The following is a 21,160-nucleotide window of genomic DNA, read 5'->3' on the forward strand; positions in this document are numbered from 1 at the left end:
CAGTGGGTGATGGTGCTGTGTATTTTGTGCTGTCCCCTCAGAAGCTTTGTCCTTGTGCTGCAGCAGCCTGGGTGCACTGACATGGCACTGTCAGGACTCTGATGTTCAGCTCTGTAGATCTTTGCTGGTTTTATCATCTCACTGTGTGAAGTGAGATTTTGGCAGAAGCCAAAAGGTGTAAGGACAAAGCAGATGGGACCAAATTCATAAAGAAAAAATCAAAGAATGTACTTTGTTGTACTCCTTTGATATCCGTAATTCTCCAGTTGCCTTCAAGATATTCTCATCCAGAAGTTTCAGAACTTGATTTTCAGTGTAGGTCAGTGTAATGATTTGGTAATAACATTCTCTCTGCCTGAACTGAGCCATATTAGCTTTTAGTCCTCAAGGAACAATACCTGGAACAGACTGACTGCTCTCCTGTTCTCAGACTAGTGCAGCTTTTATTCGTTTAAGAGTGAATTTCATGAAACAAATAGATAGCCTTAAAGCAAAGAAGAGGAATTAAATGGTTTTTTGGGAGAGCTTCTGCTACTTCTTGTGGTTCAGTCACTCTTGACAGCAGTTTTCTAAATTAGTGCAATGTGACGAGTTCGCTGACAGATGCTTTGTTCCTATTGATCTGTCTTTATATTTCTGTTTATTTCTGCTCTCTTGTAGGAGGAGGCAGACTTAATCTCATGTTCCAAAGGGCTGAACCAGACCTTTGGCAGACAGAAGGCTTTTTGGTGAAGCCTAAGGCTTATCTCAGCTTTATTTACCTGTAAATTAACCATGAACCAAAGTAATCTCAGAATACTGTAAAGCTGCTCAGGTTTATAGCCCTTGTTTGATGTTCTTGATCTGCCAGAATTACTTGAATTTTGAATTCAACTTTTGGTATAGACCCAAGTCATTAACAGCTGGATACTCATTAGTGGGAAACATTGCCTGAAAAACAAAGGGGAGGGTGTGGCAATGAAAACAGCTTCTATTGTCTTTCTGAAGATAGGTGGTTTTCTTCAAAGTGCTTGTAATTATCCAGAAGGCAATTGGATTTCATGACCTCAGTTACGTGAATATTTTCTGCTCAAGAGAGAAGGGGGTTGAGTTTTCTTTATTTTCCTATTGCTGCCTCATTTTCTACTGTTGTGTTCTATGTAATTTTTAAAACATTTTTGTTTATGCTCTCTTGCAATTGAAAAGCACGATTTTGATAAGTAATCACAATGTGATATTGGCTGCCACCTTATAGAAGTGTCTCAGTTTGAAAGACTGCTCTCTGCTAGGGAAGGCAGGAGCCTCCCTTGGATTGGAGAATGTAAACCCCCTCCCTCTGAATTATTATAATTTTGAAATTAAGGGGCTCTCAGGCAAGGATATAAGGGTAGGAATAACAATTCTTTACTAGTATGTATAACAAGTAGTTAGTGCTTCTTAGCAACTTATGGGAAAAATTCTATAGGTGAGAAGGAACAAAAGAAAAGAAACCTAACCCCCAACAAGAAGTCCTGTATGGTTTAAGGTCTTTGAGAAAAGGTGGATCTCTTTATGAGTGTTGCAGTGTTTATTGTCATGAATCTTGGTTGCTTTTTAAATGCTGTCATAGGGGAAATATTTACATGGGCACCTACTGAGAATCTGGCACCGTGTTGATACTTCCATAAGAAGGATTGGTTGCAAAAAACATTGTCCGAGTACAGATTCAACAACCATGTGCTTTGTCTTTGGGCTGTGTCATGAATTTCCTCAGTCTTGAAGAGTTTTTGTTTGCTTGGTTTGTTTTTCTTTACAGCTGTGTGTGTATGTATAATGAGATAGAGTCTTGGATATATTCTGCAACTCAAAACAAACAAACAAAACCCTTTCTGGCTTCAGGTCCAAGCCTGCAGTGGAACATAGCTGTGTTTTACTATGGCCCTTAGCAGTACTGCAGAACAATTTAGGAGGAGAGGTATGAAGAGAATGCTCTTCAGAATGTGCAAACAGCCCAGCTGGGTTAGCCCAGAGCTTAGCTGGTCTGGTATGCCACTGGGAGTGACCAAAGCAGATGCCTAGGGAGGAATATAAGGACAAGGGAGTCTATCTGCTCCTTCCCCTGGGTACTTTCTGTGTTTTGGAGCTGGAGGACTCTGAAACAGGCATGTTTTCAGATTTACAGGTCACCATTGAATGTCCTGGTATGCTTTGAGTTTATAAACTTCCAGGGTCCAAGCAATTTAGTGTCAAAGACTTCCTATATCTTAACTAGTCAATATGTGAAAAACTCTGTTTGTTCTGCAATTGCCATGTGGAGGTGCACTGGCATGAAGTGCAAAGTGATTGGTAAGAGGTGCCTGGGTAGTGGTGATGGTCATGCTTCCTTCCATAGCTGACAACAGACACAAGAATGGCAGTCAGAAACCAAATATTTGAAGTGATTACTTCATCCTGCCATAGTTCTCCTTCAAATTTAAAGCATCTCCCAGACATCTTTGCACTGCTGCATAAGTGCAGGCAGGTGAAAACAGAGAAACATCAGTTGGTCCATGCTCCCCTGGTCTGCAGAGCATCAGTCACTGCTGTGTCACTGCTGGTAGCTGTGAGATACAGAATAAGGAACTAAACAGTGCAGGGCAGCCCTGTCTGCAGTGCCAACAGGAGCAGAGGGACAAGCAGTTTGTCAAGACCAATGTGCAGCAAGTCATCAGCTGAGTGGTACAGCCACTTTGTGACAGTTTTCATAAAGGATGTTTGTTTTTAAGGGTTAAAGGTATATGGTTATCCAGCTCTGTACATACCTGTTTTTCTAAGCAGATCTGTACTCCCCTGTCTCTGTAGTGCCAGTTCCAAAGCTAACCAAAATAAAATATTTTTATTTTAGCCTCATTACCTATTGTAGCTGTTTCCTGGAGTGGGGAAAGGGAATGAAATGGCTCACTTTGGTACAGTTCTTGTCCTTTAGCTAGGAAATGTTTGGGGATTTTTTAAGTAGGTGATGTAAGTGTGAAATGCCAGCTGTTAGGGGAAGCTGTTGTGGACATTCCTGTGCATGGCTCACAGTCACTTTCACCTGCACATTTAAAGGTATAACCTTTGTCATGTATGTGCAGGACATTGCATATATGAAGTGATGAAATTCTTCGTGCTGTACATTGGCAGATGTTCTCTCCATTTGATTTCTAGCACAAAAGCATAACTCTACTTTGACTCTGATGAGTAAGTAGCCCTGTAATCCTGTCTGTGCTATGGGATGCTGTAAAGTATATACTGTTAAATTGTTTTAATCACAATTCTAGATTTGTCTGTCTTGGCTACATAATTTGGCATGAGAAACATCTGACCTTTAGTATTTTATGAAGATAAGACTCATTTAACCTTGGGCCAGCTGGAGATCTGAAAGAGTTTTCATGATAAACACATTAGTGGAGTGATTACAATTAAATATTGGAATCTAATAGAAAGGACAGGGTGAAAAAAGAATTAACTATAATTTGCAATAAGCTCTTTGAAATGATTAATTTGAAATAATTGTGGGCGATCTTCCATGAGTCTTCAGCAACTGAATCTGTTTTAGTAACTATAGGGGTAATTATTGCTTTGTACAGTTCACTGTGTGAGACTAAAATGGTTATTTTAGTCCTATTCAGTGCTTACTGAATTGTGTGTAAAAGCCATATATTGCTAAATATTTATATAAAACTGGAAAACAAAATGCTCAATTCTTAGCTCTTTAGAGGAGAACAAAAATTAAAGTGACCTGAGAAGGCAAAAAAAAATTGTGTTTTATTGCATTTTCAACAATTATTAAAATGTGTCTCTCCATTTGTTCCCAGAGCATCTCAGTTAAATATGTGGGGACAAAAGCTCTTGACATTGTGAATAAACCCCATTTTTTCAGTAGTGTTTTTCTTAGCAAAGAGTTTGGGTCACTGTCCCCATTGCAGCATTCTCCCAACTTTCCAGATGAGACACAAAGCTGTAAAGGCTTATATTAATAACACAAATCATGGCTTTAGAACACGAAACCTTGGCTTTGTATAGGGAGTTCTGTTGGTTTAAATAAACACATCAAGTTTAACCAGAACAGGTTTGTTCAAACAAAATATAAATGGAGGTGAGAGTCAATACAAAAACTGCAAGAGCACTCACGGCCTTAATTTTTAATATTGGTCTGAGGAACAGGTCTCAGTTTAAAAAAGCAAATGTTGCAGAATCAAGGCACAGACAGATTGGCAAAATTAAAGATTTTTAAAGTAAAGAAGGAAAATTTTTCAAAGGTTCCTTTTTTTTGGTGTTTTTTAAAATTAGTAATAATGTCATATCTGAGTTTCTAAAGCTGATTCTACAATTCTGCATTTGTTTTCTTTAACTTCCAGTTATGTCTGACTCAAGTATATTTCCATTTCAGAGGCATTCCATAAGTGGGCCAATCTCAGCTTCAAAACCTCTTGCTACACTGACAGACAAAAGACCAAGCTATGCAGAAATTCCTGTTCAAGGTACTGATTCAAGTTCATTTAAACTTTGGATTTTGCACTGGTATTGATTTTTTAAAAATTTAGTATCCAAAGCACTATAATGTTACATACTTTTTATTATCAAAATATCTTAATAGAATCATAGACTATCACATGTTTAAGTTCTTTTTACTTGTGTTTTATCTCATGTGGTGGTGTAACATAAAGATGCTTTTTTGAATTTCCAACAGAACCACAATTGCATGCTGATAACTTGGTATTATTCTGACAAGTTTCACTGTGTGCATAAACTAAGATCACTTGTAAAATCAAGATAAGATAATTTCAGGGACATATCTTGCAGCTGTCCCAGATATGAAAAAAACCCCACCTCTGGGGTTACAGTATTTGTGTGTAATTGGTTGCAGGTTTTTTAACCCCCCCAAAACAAAACAAGGATGATGGTTGGAATTGTATTGCATGTGAATAATAAAATAAACTTCTTAAGTATTGAACCTTCAGGAGCCAGATTGAATGGAATCGAGTGTTGATTTATCTATTTCCCAATATTCCCCTGTTCTGTGAACTTTGTTTTGTCTCTCAAAACACTGTTCACAATGTGCTCTTCCTGTGAGAATGAATGGCTATCATGTGTTGGGTGTAGCTCTCTGATTTATGCCTGCTTTAGGGGCTTTTTGTGTGTAGATGTTTCTCAAGATAATCCCCATATGACTCCAGGCTGAATATTTCCTCTCAATTTGGTATTCCTGAGGTCTGATGTTTTCTAAAGGGTTGGGTTTTTTTTTTTTTTCTGTAGCACTTCATAATAGTCTGTATGTGCCAGATTTCCTTCTTGCTTTTGTTGAATCCATATTGAGGCTATTTGTACAATGCAGCTGCAGTTTTAATTTTAGAAACTTTGATATTTTTAGGAATATTGAAATGCCTTTCCAAGAAGATAATACATGATTCTTTAATTGTTCCAGAGTTCAGGGGTAGACATAAGCTTAAACACAAAATGAATGGTATGTTTTACATGGCTTTTGTGATTTTTTTTCGAATCAGTGAATGCAGGAACAGGACTGTGTTCCAGTAGTGAGGTGCCAGACAGAATTCCTGTTTACAGCCATACAGATATATTTTTAATGTACTGCTCCAGCAGTGTATGTTTCTTATGTCACATTTTCAATTAATAAATGGGGTTTCACTTTTCTTAATCCTTGTTTCCGTGAGGTTTTATATTCAAATTACTGTAAGTGTTTCTGTGTAGGAGTATGTAAACCTTTTGTTTGCAGTTTTTACTTGAAGCAATGTTTCATGATAGGAAATAGCTTTGATTTGTTGCTATAGAAAATTAATTTTCTTGCAGATTTTTTTTACTCATTGGCATTAAGGTAGAACTAATCTTACAATACAATATATAAAGGCAGCTTTTAGACTCTACTGCATGGAGGAAGAAAGGAAAAATGTGTAGCTTTATTTAATAATAAAATGAAAAATCCCCCCAAAGCCCAAAAAATGTCAATCCAACAAACCAGAGAGGAGGAAAAAAGAAATGACCTGAGGTACAAAGCAATGTGCTTTACCATTGAACAATATGAAGGACATGCTGAATATTTTTGGCCATGTGAGGAATAGAGTTTTTTTTCTCAGCCTGTTGGTTTAAGGAATATTTTTATGCCCGAGGGCAAGTGGATTGGCAAGAGGCTTTAGGGAAAAAGGATTGAGGTGCTCATGGTGTGTTTTAGTGCACTTCATTGGCAATGGGCAATTTTAGGGCTCTCTATCTTCAGATAAAATCAATTGCCCTCCCTCAAACAGCCAGACTTGGGCCCTGGTGGGCAATATTTGTGACCCAGACCTGAATGCCTTACATTTGACTGGAATCTTCAGAAATGATGAGCTCCCTCCTTTTGTTTGTGCAGAACATTTGTTGAGAACCTCCTCCACCAGCCGGCCAGCCTCTCTGCCCAGAGTCCCTGCTATGGAAAGTGCCAAATCTATCTCAGGTAATGCCATGGCTTTTTGGTGAGCAAGAAAATTAGGAACTCTCATTTCAGCCATGTACTTACAGGTCTACTTTGTGACTGGCAAAACCCCCAGATATTCTGCAGTATTGCTGATGGTAGTTTGCTGGACATTTGATGTTAACTTTGCATTAAAAAAACCCCAGACTTGCTAAATACAAATTTATGCAGAGTGTTAGTTTATTATCAGGCTCTATATACTGATGTCTCAGTATCAGCAGGAGCTTCTAAAACCAAATCTTTATTAATTATAGCACAAATAGTGTGATACTGTGAAAATTATGCTTTGTACAATCTAGGCAGAATTGATTTTAGGTCAATATTTTTTAAAAAACCCTTATATTTGAGTAAATACTTACAAGTTTTAGATCATTTTTGTTTGTCTTAAGAATCCAAACTTCCTGTGTCTGGTATTTATAAATTAATGTACTTGCCCCCAGGTCATTAGAAAATAAGTCCCTGATTTATGTAGAGAGTTAAATCTTGGATTTGCACAAACATGAACAATGGTGTCTATTTAAGTATAAGGGCAAGTCTCATACTTTAAACTGCAAACTCTTCCATGTGGAGAACATGTAACAATTCCAAATTCGGTTTTATGGAGTACAATGCTTGTGCTTTCATTTGAAAGAAAAAGCATTTCCTTTGATAAAATGAAGCAAACTCTGTGGAATGTGGCTGACTGGTCTCAGGTCAACGTTTGATATTCTTGTTGATGATATTTAATTAATGTCCAGAGCATCACATACATGCCAATTCTTCATTAAAATTAAATGGAAATAAAACAGCTGTCATCTCTAAACTGATTTGGTTTTCTTTTCCCTTAACTACTTGAAGCTTTGCAGTGTAATTGTATGGACTAGAGGAGAATAAATACTTTGATGTTAAAATTACTTCTCATTAAATCCTTCAAGTGGAAGTCGTGATATTCCATTAAGATACATCCATCAAACATTCTTTGCTTCAAAATACAGGCTTGATCATAAATGTTTCTAGTGCAGTCTAAATCCTTCATATTTCCAAAGTGGAAAGTATCAAGAAGAATGTTTACACCTACTATTAGATATAAGTTTCTATGTGTGGTTTCTGAACTAATGCTTGTCTGAGAGCAAGTTTGGAAGTCTTTATGTTTGCAAATGATAAATGCATGGGCAATTCCCCCCCTTAGTGTCTCGAAGAAGTAGTGAAGAAATGAAGAGGGACATCAGTGCACCTGATGGGGCATCCCCAGCATCTCTCATGGCAATGGGTACCACCTCACCACAGCTGTCCCTCTCATCTTCTCCTACAGCATCAGTCACTCCTACAACCAGAAGCAGAATAAGGTAAAAATCTTTGATTGGGGTTAATTCCACAGTTATCTGTCTGCATAGCTCTAGTGTATAATACTGGTGCTGAGACTGCAGGCCCCACACAGCAATGATCTTCAGTAATCTGTAAGAGCTTCAGAAAGGCTTTTCTGCAGCTCAGTATTTGTTTTAAAAGTTAGACTAAAAGTTAAGCTTTTTAAAGTTTATGAGGTTATAAAGTTCTTACCAGAACTTTATAATCCACTAGAAAAGTAAGCTAAGTCATGTCACTAAATAATAATACCTAGTTGAAAATACCACAAAGCCAAATTCAGGAAGTGAGCTTGCAGCACATGGAGCAGATCATGCAGGCTGCCCTGGACCCAGGGAGACCATGATAAAGCCTAATTTCTGTAATCCCAGCTGAAGACAAAAAGCAGCATGCCCAGGTCTTAATCCCAGACACTGGCAAGTCTTTTTAATGACCATGAGTGAATGGGCCTGGGTTTTTTTGTCCCACAGATGGAGTCATAGTGCAGGTCTGAGCAACAAATGGCCAGACAACCTCCTTTGATTAGTAAGACAAAAGATAAGTCTGTGTTAAATTTAAAACTTTTCCTCTCTGTTGTGCTATCTGTCAGAGGACTTCAAAGTATTTAATCCTCATGTTATCCGAGTGAAGTATGTCCTCAGCTCTGCTTCATAGTTTGGGAAATTGGCAGACAAAGGTTAAATAACTCTGTCAAGACCATTTCTCACAAAGCTTCCTGAAAAAGCTTTTGCACAGAAGAAGTATTAAGCCCTTAATGTTCAGAGACACTTGCAATATGTATAAAATTCTGAGGTATTCACAGCTGTGGGTGCTTTTGAAAGTAATTTTCCTGAAATCAGCTGAGACAGACCTCAGTGCTGCCTTCCTTTTATTGTGCAGAAATTAAACTGAGTTTAATTGTGGGTACTTTACTACCAGCAATTAATGTGTATGTTAGCACCTAAATTTAAACTTAATACATCCAGAAATAAGTTTTTAAAAACCCCTAAAACAGCAGTGAATGAACTTTGAACTGGTAACATCGAGCTGTATTGGTGTCAGTCTACAGAATGGAGCAAAGAGTGTGGCATTCCAGAGTGAAGCTGTACAGTTACAATTATGAACTCATGGCTGTGCTGCCCAAGCATTGCCTGCAATGCTCAGTGCTACCACAGACTGAATGGGCTGTGCAGCAGTGGCTGTGTGGTGATGAGTGTGGCCTTTGGAGCCACTCTGAGTCTTCCTGCTGGAGTTCAGTTTGTTACATGAGCAGATTTCTCTGTTTTCCCCTACCTTTTTCTGAAAGTTATTGGAAGAGAAACAGTTATTGGTGTCATTCACTAGAACAAATACTTGAGGTTTACAGTTCCCTCTAGTTTCTAGTTGAAACTTGGTTAACTCTTTGATTTGGAATGCAGTTGACCTGATATGTGAACATGTAAGATTTGTATGTCAAGCCATTTCTCATTGTCTCCTTACAACTTAATGCCGATTTATTTTCTTCAGCAGTGTTTTCATAACTGAGAACCTGATATAAACCATGTGCTCTTGTTGGAATTTGAGAACGGGCTGTTCAGCTCCCTCATGGCTAAACAGTATGTTTAGTGTAAAGAGACAGGGATATTTTTATTTGAGTTCTATTGTTGCCCCAGATCTCTGTTCTTCAGTTCTCATAGTGTTGTGTAACCCTCATTATAGATTGAATATGCAATCCCATTGTTACTTGTTTCAGTCACCAAAGGAAAAAATACACCAGTGTAAGTTGTTGATATTTGTATTGATTTAAGAACTGAAGTACAGAATTTCTTGAAGCATCATTCTGGCTGTGTGGTGCCTATGAGGTTTAGGTACAGTGACCTATTCAGGTAATTTATTTCAAATTTAAAATACACAATTATTGACTTCCTTGTCATGTTAAATCAAGATGAGCAGTTAGATTTGAAGGCTCAGCATCAAAAATATCAGTTACTGGTTTGTGTTTACTGTCCTGTTGGGCATAAATTTTCATGGATATTTCAGCTGTTATCTCTAAGTAACCTTGAGATCCTTCCCATCCAGATGTCAGTGAAGACTGGCCAAGCAAATTGCAATGCATGTATTTAACATCAGTGCCTTAAAACATTTCCTTGTCTGTTGGGCCACGTTGTCTTTTATGCATTGACCAAGGGATGCTGATACATGGAACAGTCTCTGGTGTTCTGTTTACAGCACACACAGAAGAAATCCACATTCCATGGATGCTTTCTTTTCCCTTAGCAGGAGCTGGAGAATTGCTACCTGTAAAGCTGCAGGAGAGAATACACTAATGATTTTGTATTTGCACATTCCACTCCTCTTTCCAGTCACCATATGGGCTGTAAAGAACAAAGAGTTGGAGATTTGAGAATGAATGTGTACAATCCCTATGTCTTTTGGGAAATATTCAGAACAGTTACTTGGGTTATCATCTCTGTGAATGTTGTGAAAACTCAGCTTACATCTGATAGGACTCTTTTAAAATGGCAGATGGGGAAGTCTTTGCAGTTCACTGATAGCTATCTTATTTTAATTTTCCAAATGGAGATTATTAAAAACAAGGACAACTGCTGGTACACTTCACGAGTGGTAACTAATATCTGTAATGGTGTAATATTTGCTCTTTTTGTCAAAGACTGTTCATATAATATCTACAGAAATACTGAATCATGTAACCAGGCCACTAATAAAGTATTAGCCTCTATAATATTTTTTCTAATCTAAGAATTCACTTTTGAAGCCTGGTAAAGAGATGTTGTAATGTAAGGCTCATGAAAAAATGGCCAACTTACGTTGTTCTTTTCTTTCCCAATCTTTTCTTAAGGAAAAAATTACTTAAGATAGCTTGACAACTGGAATTGAAATTGACTGCTTTTATTGTGCTAATACATCAACTGGCAGATCAGCCTACATAGATCTCCCCCTTCTTTTTTGAGAACTCCAGGTCTCAGGAAAATGTTCTGTTCATAGCACCGTGCTGCTCATATGCAAACTTGTTGTTTCAAGGTGACATTTGTAATCAACCATGAGATGCAAAAGAGATAGCATCAGTTTATTTTCTTTCTAAATACGAAATAAAGTCACTTGAGTTAGCTTAATGGTTTAGGCTGGAACTTATTATGTTGTGAGTTTAATTTTTCAAACTCTTAGAAAGAAATATCATTGAGGTGGAAAGATCTAGTAAGAAAAGCTTAAAGGAAAAAGAAGGATGATTTGCTAATGAAGAAATTACTCCAAACTAACTCAAAAGTCTTTTGCAGGTATTCCTGTGTGTGTGCTGTATCCTGCTACTTCCATGTGCCAAGAATTTGTCCTCCTATTTAAGCCTTTATAAATACCTACTTCTGCTGCTTTATAAACTCTTCTGGCTTTGTTCCTAGGGAAGAGAGGAAAGATCCCTTGTCTGCCCTGGCAAGAGAATATGGAGGCTCCAAGAGGAACGCCCTGCTGAAGTGGTGCCAGAAGAAAACAGAGGGCTACCAGGTACCTGCAGAGCTGGCTGGGGCTGTGCTCAGTGGCTGCCAGGCAGTGGAGCCTGCCCGTGGCACAAGCCAGGGGTGCTGCACACCTGACTGCATAGCCTGAGTGGCCTGGCATGTCCTGTACCCTCCTCGTGGAACGTGTGCTCCCCGTGCTGCTCCAGCACCAGCAGCTCCTCTGTCACTTTGCTCCACAGCTTGTTCTTAAGGGAGCAGCTGCCCTCCCATCCAGGCACTGGAAATCAGCCTTTCACAGGTTCACTTTTGAAACTAGAGCTGAAACTTTAGCAACTTCATGTTTAAATTAATGTTTCCCAAATGCAGCTAGAGTACCATTTCTCAGATTTCAGAGATTTATTTTTTATAGGTAATTATCATAGGGTTTTCTTTGGATCTTTAAATGCACTCTCATTTAGCCTCTTAGGGACAGTTTGTTTTGTGAAAGTGGCATTGTCTTGCATTTTGAACTTGGCTTTCTACTATGGTTGCAAACTTTTTTTTTTTTTCATTTGGTCCAAATGTTATCAGAAGCCAAAAGAACTAACAAGATAACTGTCCAGAGTTCTCCTGATTACATTATTTTTTCAAAAGAATGGTGGCTTCAGCAAACTAAACCAGGATGTTAATAGTCTGACCATGATGTATTTGTTTGGTTAACTTGTATTGAAAGTGTTTGGAGTTCCCAACACAATCCTCAGTTTAAGAACTTTACTCTTTCCATGACTTGAGCCTCACAATGCAGGAGGAAGTTGAAAGCCACATAACAGGATGGTCGCCCATCCATAGGAAAAGTCCTCCTTCAGCACAATGGACAGGCTGTGATATAAGCCCTCCCCCTCTTCCTGTAGCACATCTGATACTCAACTGTGCTATTTCTGAGGATAAGCAGCTTTGTGGAAAGAGCCTTTCTCCTTCCCCACGTTTTAAAAAAGGCAGGATGTTACATTTCTTTATAAATCCTTGAACTAAGTGCAAAAATATTTTCCCATATTGTCTTGGAATGAAAGATGAATTTGACAGCTTTGTTAATCTGGTTAGGAAAAGTGAAAGAAATTACTCCAAACTTTTCACTCTGTAGTTGTGTGCACATTCAAGAGTATGCTTCTGATTTCTACAGATTGCTGCTTCCTTGAGTTTTATAAACACTGGTAAAAGGGTCGGTATTGAGACTTTCTGTGCTTGCTTCAGGACCTGCAGCATGGTACTGAGAAAGCACAGAGCATCTGCAGAGCCACTGCAATGCCTTCATTGAAACTGTGAGATAGTATCAGCAGGTTATATTAAGTAGTTCTGAGAGAAGAATGGCTTTTGCTTTAGGCACACTCATTTTTCATTTCTTTGTTATACAGAATTTGATTATTTTCAGCATCCCCTGAAATTCAGTACTGGTTGAACACCGTGTTGGTGGTGTTCTAATGTTTTAAACATACCCAGCACTGTATTCATTGTGAACAGTGCTTATCCAGATTTCTGGCATCTCAATGTTATCAATAACAGATAAGGATCTTTTTCTTTTTTCATTTGCAATGAATCTTTGCTTCGTTTTGATTTTATTTTAAAACTATTTGTGTTCCAAACTGACAAACAGTAAACAAGCATCAGGGTAATGAACATCTCCCTCATTCAGTCCTGCTGAAGGTACTCAGCTCTTCTTCCTTCCCTGTCATCCAAGCATGGACAGGATCCCCTCTTTACCTCCAGCTCTTCCTGGTGTCTCACCCTGCCACAGTTCCCTTTTCTCGCCAGCATTTCCTATCATCAGAACTTCTACTTTTCCTCTCTAGCACTGTTGCTTTTGTTTGCTTTAGCACCTGGGTGAGAGCCAGCACCATCTTCCTGAGCTGCTGCAGGACCCTCACAGAACTCGAGTCCTGAATATCCCAACCTTTTCCTCTAGGAAGAGCAGTCACCAATTTCTATCCAATATTACCAATTTGGCCAATATTAGCTGTAAATATGGCAGGCTAAAGGGAAAATACTTGCAAATGGAGTCTGTAACAAGTTCTAAAATGACCTGGAAGATTGTAACCATCATTTGGAAACAAGCAAAAGAAAAGAAAGGATTAGAAGCCTTTTGTTTCAGAATAATTATTTTCTTATTTTTGTACTGCTCATATTAAACTACCAATGCTTAGGTAAAACCCTGTAAGCCAGTATTTTTGGTGTTTCCTTCTCCATCCACTGCCAACAGTAATCACTTTTTTGTCTTCTTTTCTCCCTCTCACCTGGAGGTGATGTCTCACAGCTGTAGATCTTTATGCAAAAATGCATGTAAGGTATTTATAGGAAATTATTTCAGCTGTTGGTGTTTCCCAGGGAAGATGGAACCATGCACCTTGAGTTAAAGCTCCATTTCTAACACAGACATGTTTGCTCCTGGCATTGTTTTGCCTTTCATCTCTGGCATTATATTTTTCACTGGACAGTGGAAAGTAGCTAATAAATACTAACAAATAGTAATCACACAAGTAACCAGATACAAATCTTAATTTCTAAAAAATTTTTGAAGGTGTACAAAGCTGCCAGTAGTTCAGCTTGTTAAATACCAGGTGTGGTATTAATGACAGCAGAATAAAATACTAAAGAAGAAATAAAACCAAAAAGCCACACCAAAGTCTGTCCTGTTTCAAAGAGAGAAGGTTTTCTTTACTCACAGAATACTTGTGTACAATACAGCACTACACAATTGTCAGGTACAACTGGTATGGGTTTTTTGTCTGCTCAAGTAAAAAGGAAGAGAAATAACTCCTGCTTTCCTGTCCCTTCTAGAAAATTGCTTTCAAGCTTTTGATTAAAAGTCTTAAGTACTTATTTCTGCTTTAGAAGCTTGAAACTTCGTGAATGCTAAATAATTCAAAGATGATAGTGTGGTGAAGCTCTTAATTTCAGTCCATTATAGTAGAATAAACCCCATTTAAAAACCCTGCAAGTTACTTCATTGTACACTTTTCTTGATTTATTCAAGCAAATTTGGAGGGGAATAAATAGTCACCTTTAAATGTAGTTGTTAATATTTAACTATGTTCCAAATGTTTTTTCAAGACCTCAGTAAAAAAAATCAGGTTGATACAGCCAATGAAAAGAAGAGAAATTACTGGTGTAAAAACCTCAATGACTTCATATCTTACTCTATTGTAGCTTTTAAGGTGCTGCCTGAATGTTTGCAGGCAGGATTTCTCCTTGGAGCTTAGGTTTGGAGAGTGGGGATGTGCAGAAGGTCAGTGCAGGGCTGCCAGGGGCAGGTTCTGTATTAACTTCCACCCAGAGCCTGTTCAGTCTTGACACAATGGCACACACAGAGTTAGTGAGCTGCACTGTGTGCTGGGCTGAACTGATCTCTAAGCATGAGAGAGGAGAGCTGTTCTCCAGATAAGCATTTGGATAAAAGAGGAGCAAATCACCTTGAGTTTTCAGATCAGCAGGCACAAAATACTTGAGATTTCATCCTGTGTTGGCTTTGCTCAGGATCTGACACTGCTGCAGAGTACAGAGCCAAGAAATGCATTTTTCAGAGGAGAGAATCCTCCTGGCTGCTCAAAAATATGTGCAGTGTCATAAAACTGTCATAAATTCCAGATATCTTCAAAGCATAAAGTAATCCCATCCAGCTGTTATGGTGCATTTACCCTGACTGGAACACAGCTACTTTCATTTTGAGTACACAGCTAATAAAAGTCCCAAAAAGGATGTGAGCATGCATGTTTCATGTTAAAAGAGGACCAGCAAACAGGATACACACATCCTTAACCATTCTTATCTCCACCAGTATTTCAATTTATTTTCCATTTTTGTCAGCATTCTTCTGAGAGATAATTCACTTCCAGAAGTCTGACACCAAAAAAGCAATTGTCACAAAATAGCAACAAGAATAGACTAATTGTTTTTTTTAAACTTTCTTTAAGCTTTCTGCATTTCCTAGGTACAGATACAGTTAGTGTAGCCCTGTAGTACCTGTCCTCTATTTCATGCAATGCTGCTTTCTGGAAAGACTTTTGCTGCAAAGACCCAAGTTTTACCTCCTGTACAGATCAAATGTACATGTCTTACAAAAAATTGAATCCTGTGCTCAGTGCACCTTGAAATCAAGCAATGCTTTCATTTGTGTTTGAGCAATAAGTGTACAATAACAAAACCAGAAGTAAAAAATTGTTCAGGTTGCCTTTTTTAAAAACTTATCAACACTAAGCTAGGTCATATTCTATTCAAAGTACCATATTGATTTTAAAAATGCACAAGAAAAGGACATGACTGTGCTTATGTAAGGCTGTGTGCAAATACTGACTCCAGGGTGTGCATTTTGTGCTGTCTGGTTGATTCATCAGAGTAGTCAGGATGCCAAAACACTTCTTTCCTTGGTTTAAACTGATGCTTCAGACAAAAATCATTGAGTTATGGAAGGACATGCTTCCTTTTTGTGTTTGGATTGGATTCTGATACAAGAAAAATGTCAACTTGATAGACTTAATTATGACAAAATTTAGAATAAATGATGAAGCTGTCTGTACCTCTAAGTGCATTAATGTCTGAAGCTATTACTGGATTTTGTGAGAATGGCTCCTTCTTTTTTAGTTCTTCTTTGTGCCCAAACTGAAAAATAACATGTGTTTGGTGTGGAAAGAAACCACTCAGTGTTTAAGGGTTTTGATAGTCTATATTTGCCTTTCCAGAAGCTGGGACTGAAGAGGCAGGAGCTGGGAGTGCTGCTAGGTCTATTCCAGAAATATTTCTATGTTCTCACCTCCTGCCAGAAGTAAATGGCCACAGCTTTATTCCTTGATTTGAGTCAGTGAATCCTGATTCAGTGGGGTGTGGATAGCAGTTCTGTTGTAGTTTACCTTTGTAATCTTCTTTAATGAATACTCTTTTCTTTTGTGGATGTATCTTTAAAAGCTTTTAAAAGCGTTTTACTGCTAATTTTCTTCCATGGGAAGAAGCCTGCCAAGGTCTGTACACTTTAATTTCAAATCTTGTTTTAAGGCTTTAATATGTTATAGCACAGAATCGTATTAATGGCTTTGCTTTCTCAACCCACTTATTTAATTAACTAATACAGCAGAGACATAGACACATGTTTTTATTTTCTTCATGTCCTGACTCTTTTGAGAACCAAACCAAGTTTGGATATGGGAATCTCTCCTCTTTGTGCAGAGCAAGGGATGGAGAAACAGCTGCAGTGCAGGATGCTCCTCTGCTGCAGTTCTGGTGTCCATAGTTCAGGGGGATTGAAGCTGGGGGCATATCTAAAAAAGTGGTTAAAATTACTTTGTTTTGAACTTGTAACTGTGAGTTAGAAGCCATGTTTTCTCTACTTGGGTTTCTTGATGTTTTGGGGGAGGGGTTAGCTGTGGAAGTTTTCTGGGAAGATAAAAAAATGTAAGGAGTTACTGAGTTATAATAGTTAACATCTGTTTCTTGGTTTTTTTTTTTTAAAGTATTTTTACTGACTTTAGAAGACCCTCTATTAATTTAGAATTATTGCAAGAAGTAATAGGAGAAAAATTTAAAATTAGCAATATACTGGTTAAAACCACTTTAAAATGGTGAATTTTAGAAAAGCCATAGGTTTGCAGAGATCTTAGATTGATGCTCTGCAGAGCCCAGTCTGTTAAGCAGTGTAGAAAGTTTCATGGGGAATTTTAGTCCTTTTTTTTTTTTTTCTCTATGAGCTCAAGGGAGTCCTCATTTTGTGGTGACTGCTCTTACTCTGCAGTTTCCAGTTCAATGGGGGCTGGAGTCATGCTTGAAATGCTTCTTGGTTGTGGATCTACCAGCTTGTTCTCTTTCCATTTATTTTTCACTTTATGTTTTTATGTTCTGTCTCCAGAAAGTCTTACAAATCCTTAACTCTGATGTTTACTCCTGGTTGGAAAGGATCTTCCACAGATCTTTTTATGACAATGGTCTGTTGCTTAGCTTTTGTTAGAATTGCCTTTTCAAAAACCATCTACCTCAAATACTAGAGGTGGCTTCACTCCCATCCTACCTATTAATCATTAATAGCCAAGGGATGATAAATCCCCTTGTGGCTCATTTATCTCCAGAAAAGCTTATTCCTCATTTGACAATTTATCTGAAAGTATGTCCTTCAGTTGCTTCAATACTTTGTGGTCTGAAATGTCTTGAAGAATAATTCTAGATTAGATTCCAGCAGAATTCTCTTAATAGAGCCAATTACTTAATAAAAGCAGTAACAAAGAAGAAATTATGTCAGAGATTTTAGGCTGATGTTCTGTTTACCATCAATTCTTTGAGAAATAAGAGCTTAATGCAAGATTGATTTCATTATACTGACCAAGCTTTTTCAAAAAAACCACAAGTAGTTAAAAGCATTTAGGAAATAAAATTTGCTGCATTTAAATGTGCCAGTTATGTGCTCAAAGCCCTACATGAAAAATTAAATTTTCAGTTTAAATGACAATCTGTCCCATTTCTAGATTTGTTTTTACTATCTGACCAATATTATACTTCTTTTAGTCTGAGAGGTAATAATAATTCATAATGCTTAGAGCAATTGGAAACAGAAACCAGTCCCTTTTAATTGTTTCCTTCCGTTGTATTTAATTCAGCTTCTCTGGATACATTAAAATTCTTGGATGATGGGTTTGTTTTCTGCTTGTTGTCTTAATAATAAAAGCTGGACCCTACAAGATGATTTAGAAAAATAGGGTATTCTGAGTTTGGTTTTGTTGGAGAACCAACCAAACTTGCCAGTGCACTTTAAATGGTCCTTTTTCCCCCCAATATTTCTATTAAAAATTCAGCATTCTATGGATACTTACTAACAGTTAAAGTGAAGTTTTTGGTTTGTACAATTGTAATGTTTAAGGGAAATGATTTTTGCTTTTTGTAATTTCCCTGTGGCAATGCCAGTGTACATCTTTCTCCTCCCCTTCCCACATCACTTGGTCATCTCAGGGAAAAGGGAGAACATTTCAGCCCAGAGGTGAAAAGCAGGTTTGAGTTTTTCTCCCTCGGTGGAGCAAAGCAAACATGATCATTTCCATTCACACCTGGTTTTTATAGCCAGCTTTCCTCACAAGCCTCTCTCCCTGCCTTTATCCATCTTACTGACACACACGTGAGCCTGAGGCCTTACTGGGTACAGGCTAGGAGGAAAGAACTTTCCAAAAAGTGACTTCTGTAAATGGACACATGTAGAAATTTATTGGCTTTTACAATCTGACATTTTTCCCTTTTTTTTTTTTTTTCTTAAAACCTCCTACTATGCATTGCATATGTTTCCTTAATTTAAGTAACATTGAGAAAGTTTCAACCAGGCATTAATTTAAATCCAATTTCCTGTCTCTCTTGAGGAGAAAACAGACAGCTTTTTTTTTTTTTTTTTTTTTTTTTCTTTTTCTCCCTTCATTCTTTTCCCTTTTGCTTTTGGATTTTCCCAGCAGTGTGTGTGGAGGAAGCAGAGTGCAGAGCAGTTCCCACAGCCCGGGGGTCTCTGGCCGTGGGCACTGTGAGCCCCAGCACGTACACTGCCAGCAGAGCTGCCTGCACTGGGACCCTGCACTGCTCAAGTGCTGCAGCTCAGCAGGAAACCCAGATTTCCCTCACATTCTTCTAGAAACTGCCCAGAGTTTTGTTTTTTCCCCTCTGTTGGAGGAGATTGTGGTTGTTGTTCGTTTGAAGTCCAAGTGCCCTGGACTGCCTGGCACAGGGCATTGGCTCTGGCTGGAGTTCTGTGCCTTAGGAATAACCACTTTTAGTGCCTTATCCAAGAGAGCTGATGATGACGATGGTGACTGAACTGCTGCCAGGTGAAAGGTTGGCTCAGGTGATTGAGATCCTGCACTTCTGTGAATGGAGGTCTTAGTTCTTGCAAACTAAGTAAGCTTCTGCTTGAGCCCAGTTAAGTGAGTTAGATATTAAAGCATATTTCAATTTCTCCATGGAAGTGTAAAAGATATATGATATATTGTTGTTACTGCTTGTTTTCTAATTAAAGTTTAAACTGACTGCTATCCACTTAGCCTCTCTAACATTGTTTGACTGCCAACAGCCAAATATACAGTCATTTAAAAGGTCACTGAGGCATCTTGTTCATAACTCTTCTGCACTGGGCTGACTCTACAATAATTTATACAGTCTCAGGAGATGCATTTACCAGTGCCACTGAGCTTCCCTACGGGAACTAAAAGATCAGGAGTGCAAGGCAGCAGTTTTCAATTTCAGTCCCAATCCCAAAGATTCTCTCTTACTGTCAGCACTAAATCTGCTGGAACATCTTTATTTCCAAATGAAAGTTAACTTTTGTTTGTGATCTTGTTCACATCAGTTTCTATAGAGAAATGGTTTGTTTAGAAGAGAAAATGCTTTTCCTCATCATTTAGAAATTTTGTCTGGATATGAATGTAGTAGAAGCAGAAAATAGAATGAACATGAACAGAGATAAGAGCACATTGTGTGATCAGAGATTTGGGGTCCACGTCTTGGACTCCTTTGCTTTTCTGTCCTACCTACTCTGTAGCACAACGTTTTGCAGCTTTTAACACACACTCAAGCTCACATTCTGCCCTTTGTTTTGAGGGAGGACTTAATATAATCTGAAATTAATATATAAACTAACTTTTTATCACTGTATTATTTTGTTTTCCTCTGTTAGTAATGCAGTTCTTACCACAGAACTTTGGTATTGGACTTTCCACTTTCTCTGCCAATTTCTTCTAAGGTGTTAAAAAGAAGTATTGATAAATTGGTAGCATGCAATAATTGTTAGGTTACGATTTTAATACTGCTTTTATTTTTTTCCCTTCAAGAATATTGACATCACAAACTTCAGCAGCAGCTGGAATGATGGCCTGGCTTTCTGTGCAGTTCTCCACACTTACCTCCCAGCCCATATTCCCTATCAAGAACTGAACAGCCAGGACAAGGTAAGATATTAAAAATCCCATTCCCAGAACTGCAATGGCTTTAATTAATATGAGTTAATAAGACCAGTGAACTAATTTGAGTTCTAAAAGTCCCAGTGTGACTAGGATTTCCAAATCATCTCTGTGTATTCTGGTCTGCCACAGTTCCTACCTACTGGTTAGCCCAGGATCTACAATTAATGATAAGAGATCCCAAGACCAAAAGATTATTTAATGCATGAAAATATTTTTTTTTTAATTTATGCTTTTCAGAGGATAAAGAATCTCTTCTTTAGTATTTAGTAACTCAGTTGTTCTTCACTGACAATGATATTCAGCATTATCTTCTGAACGGGCAATTAATAAAATTTTTTATAAATTTTTGGATGATATTAAAACACATTCATTCCTATGGCTCTTTTAAATTACTGTAGTCAAATTATAGACTCCATTTGCAGCAAAAGTAGTGGCATTATTATGAATATTTTTAAGACCATTTTGTTATGTTTGAAATAGTATTTCCTTGTTTTCTAACATGTTTTCATATCTCATGCAGAGAAGAAATTTCACTTTGGCTTTTCAGGCAGCTGAAAGTGTTGGCATCAAATCTACTCTGGTAAGATTTAAATATATATTGAATGAGTTATGGCCCATTATAGAAATCAAAATTACTCTATTTTGTAGTCTCAAAAGATTTGGATGTTTATGATTAAAAATAGCAGCAGATGAGCTCAGCTAGTGGTTATTGCACTAAATAATGAGTGAAATACAGAATGGTTAAGCTTTAAAAGGAATGTTCACCAACACTTATCTCCTAATACAAAAATAAATGTTAATTATGAGAATAATTTGAAAATACAATTTTCAGTAATCTATTGAATCTGTCCCGTCTCTAACCTACTTCTAAATTATTTGGGATTTTTTGAACTCTGGAGCTACAAATCAAGCAATGTAGTTTGTTCCTTTTCCTCAGTGTAATGTGAGAGTTGAGATTTGCCTAAGTTTAGACTTTTAATTTGTCATCGTTGCAAATAGTT

The 21,160-nt window shown here is 37.7% G+C and overlaps 1 protein-coding gene across 2 annotated transcripts in view; it reads left to right on the forward strand.

Moving 5' to 3' along the window:
• Window positions 1–21,160, forward strand: part of SPECC1L (sperm antigen with calponin homology and coiled-coil domains 1 like) — a 62,890-nt gene that overhangs the window by 33,247 nt on the left and 8,483 nt on the right. For both annotated transcript variants that reach the window (XM_014894702.2, XM_088176301.1), the window contains exons 10-15: window positions 4,370–4,460; window positions 6,344–6,427; window positions 7,614–7,770; window positions 11,161–11,263; window positions 20,028–20,144; window positions 20,680–20,739. In XM_014894702.2, coding sequence (XP_014750188.1) covers window positions 4,370–4,460; window positions 6,344–6,427; window positions 7,614–7,770; window positions 11,161–11,263; window positions 20,028–20,144; window positions 20,680–20,739 — 612 coding nt within the window. The remainder of the gene's footprint in view (window positions 1–4,369; window positions 4,461–6,343; window positions 6,428–7,613; window positions 7,771–11,160; window positions 11,264–20,027; window positions 20,145–20,679; window positions 20,740–21,160) is intronic.

Source organism: Sturnus vulgaris, chromosome 19, assembly GCF_052056855.1.
Source record: "Sturnus vulgaris isolate bStuVul1 chromosome 19, bStuVul1.hap1, whole genome shotgun sequence".
In the NCBI taxonomy this organism is placed as follows: Eukaryota; Metazoa; Chordata; class Aves; order Passeriformes; family Sturnidae; genus Sturnus; species Sturnus vulgaris.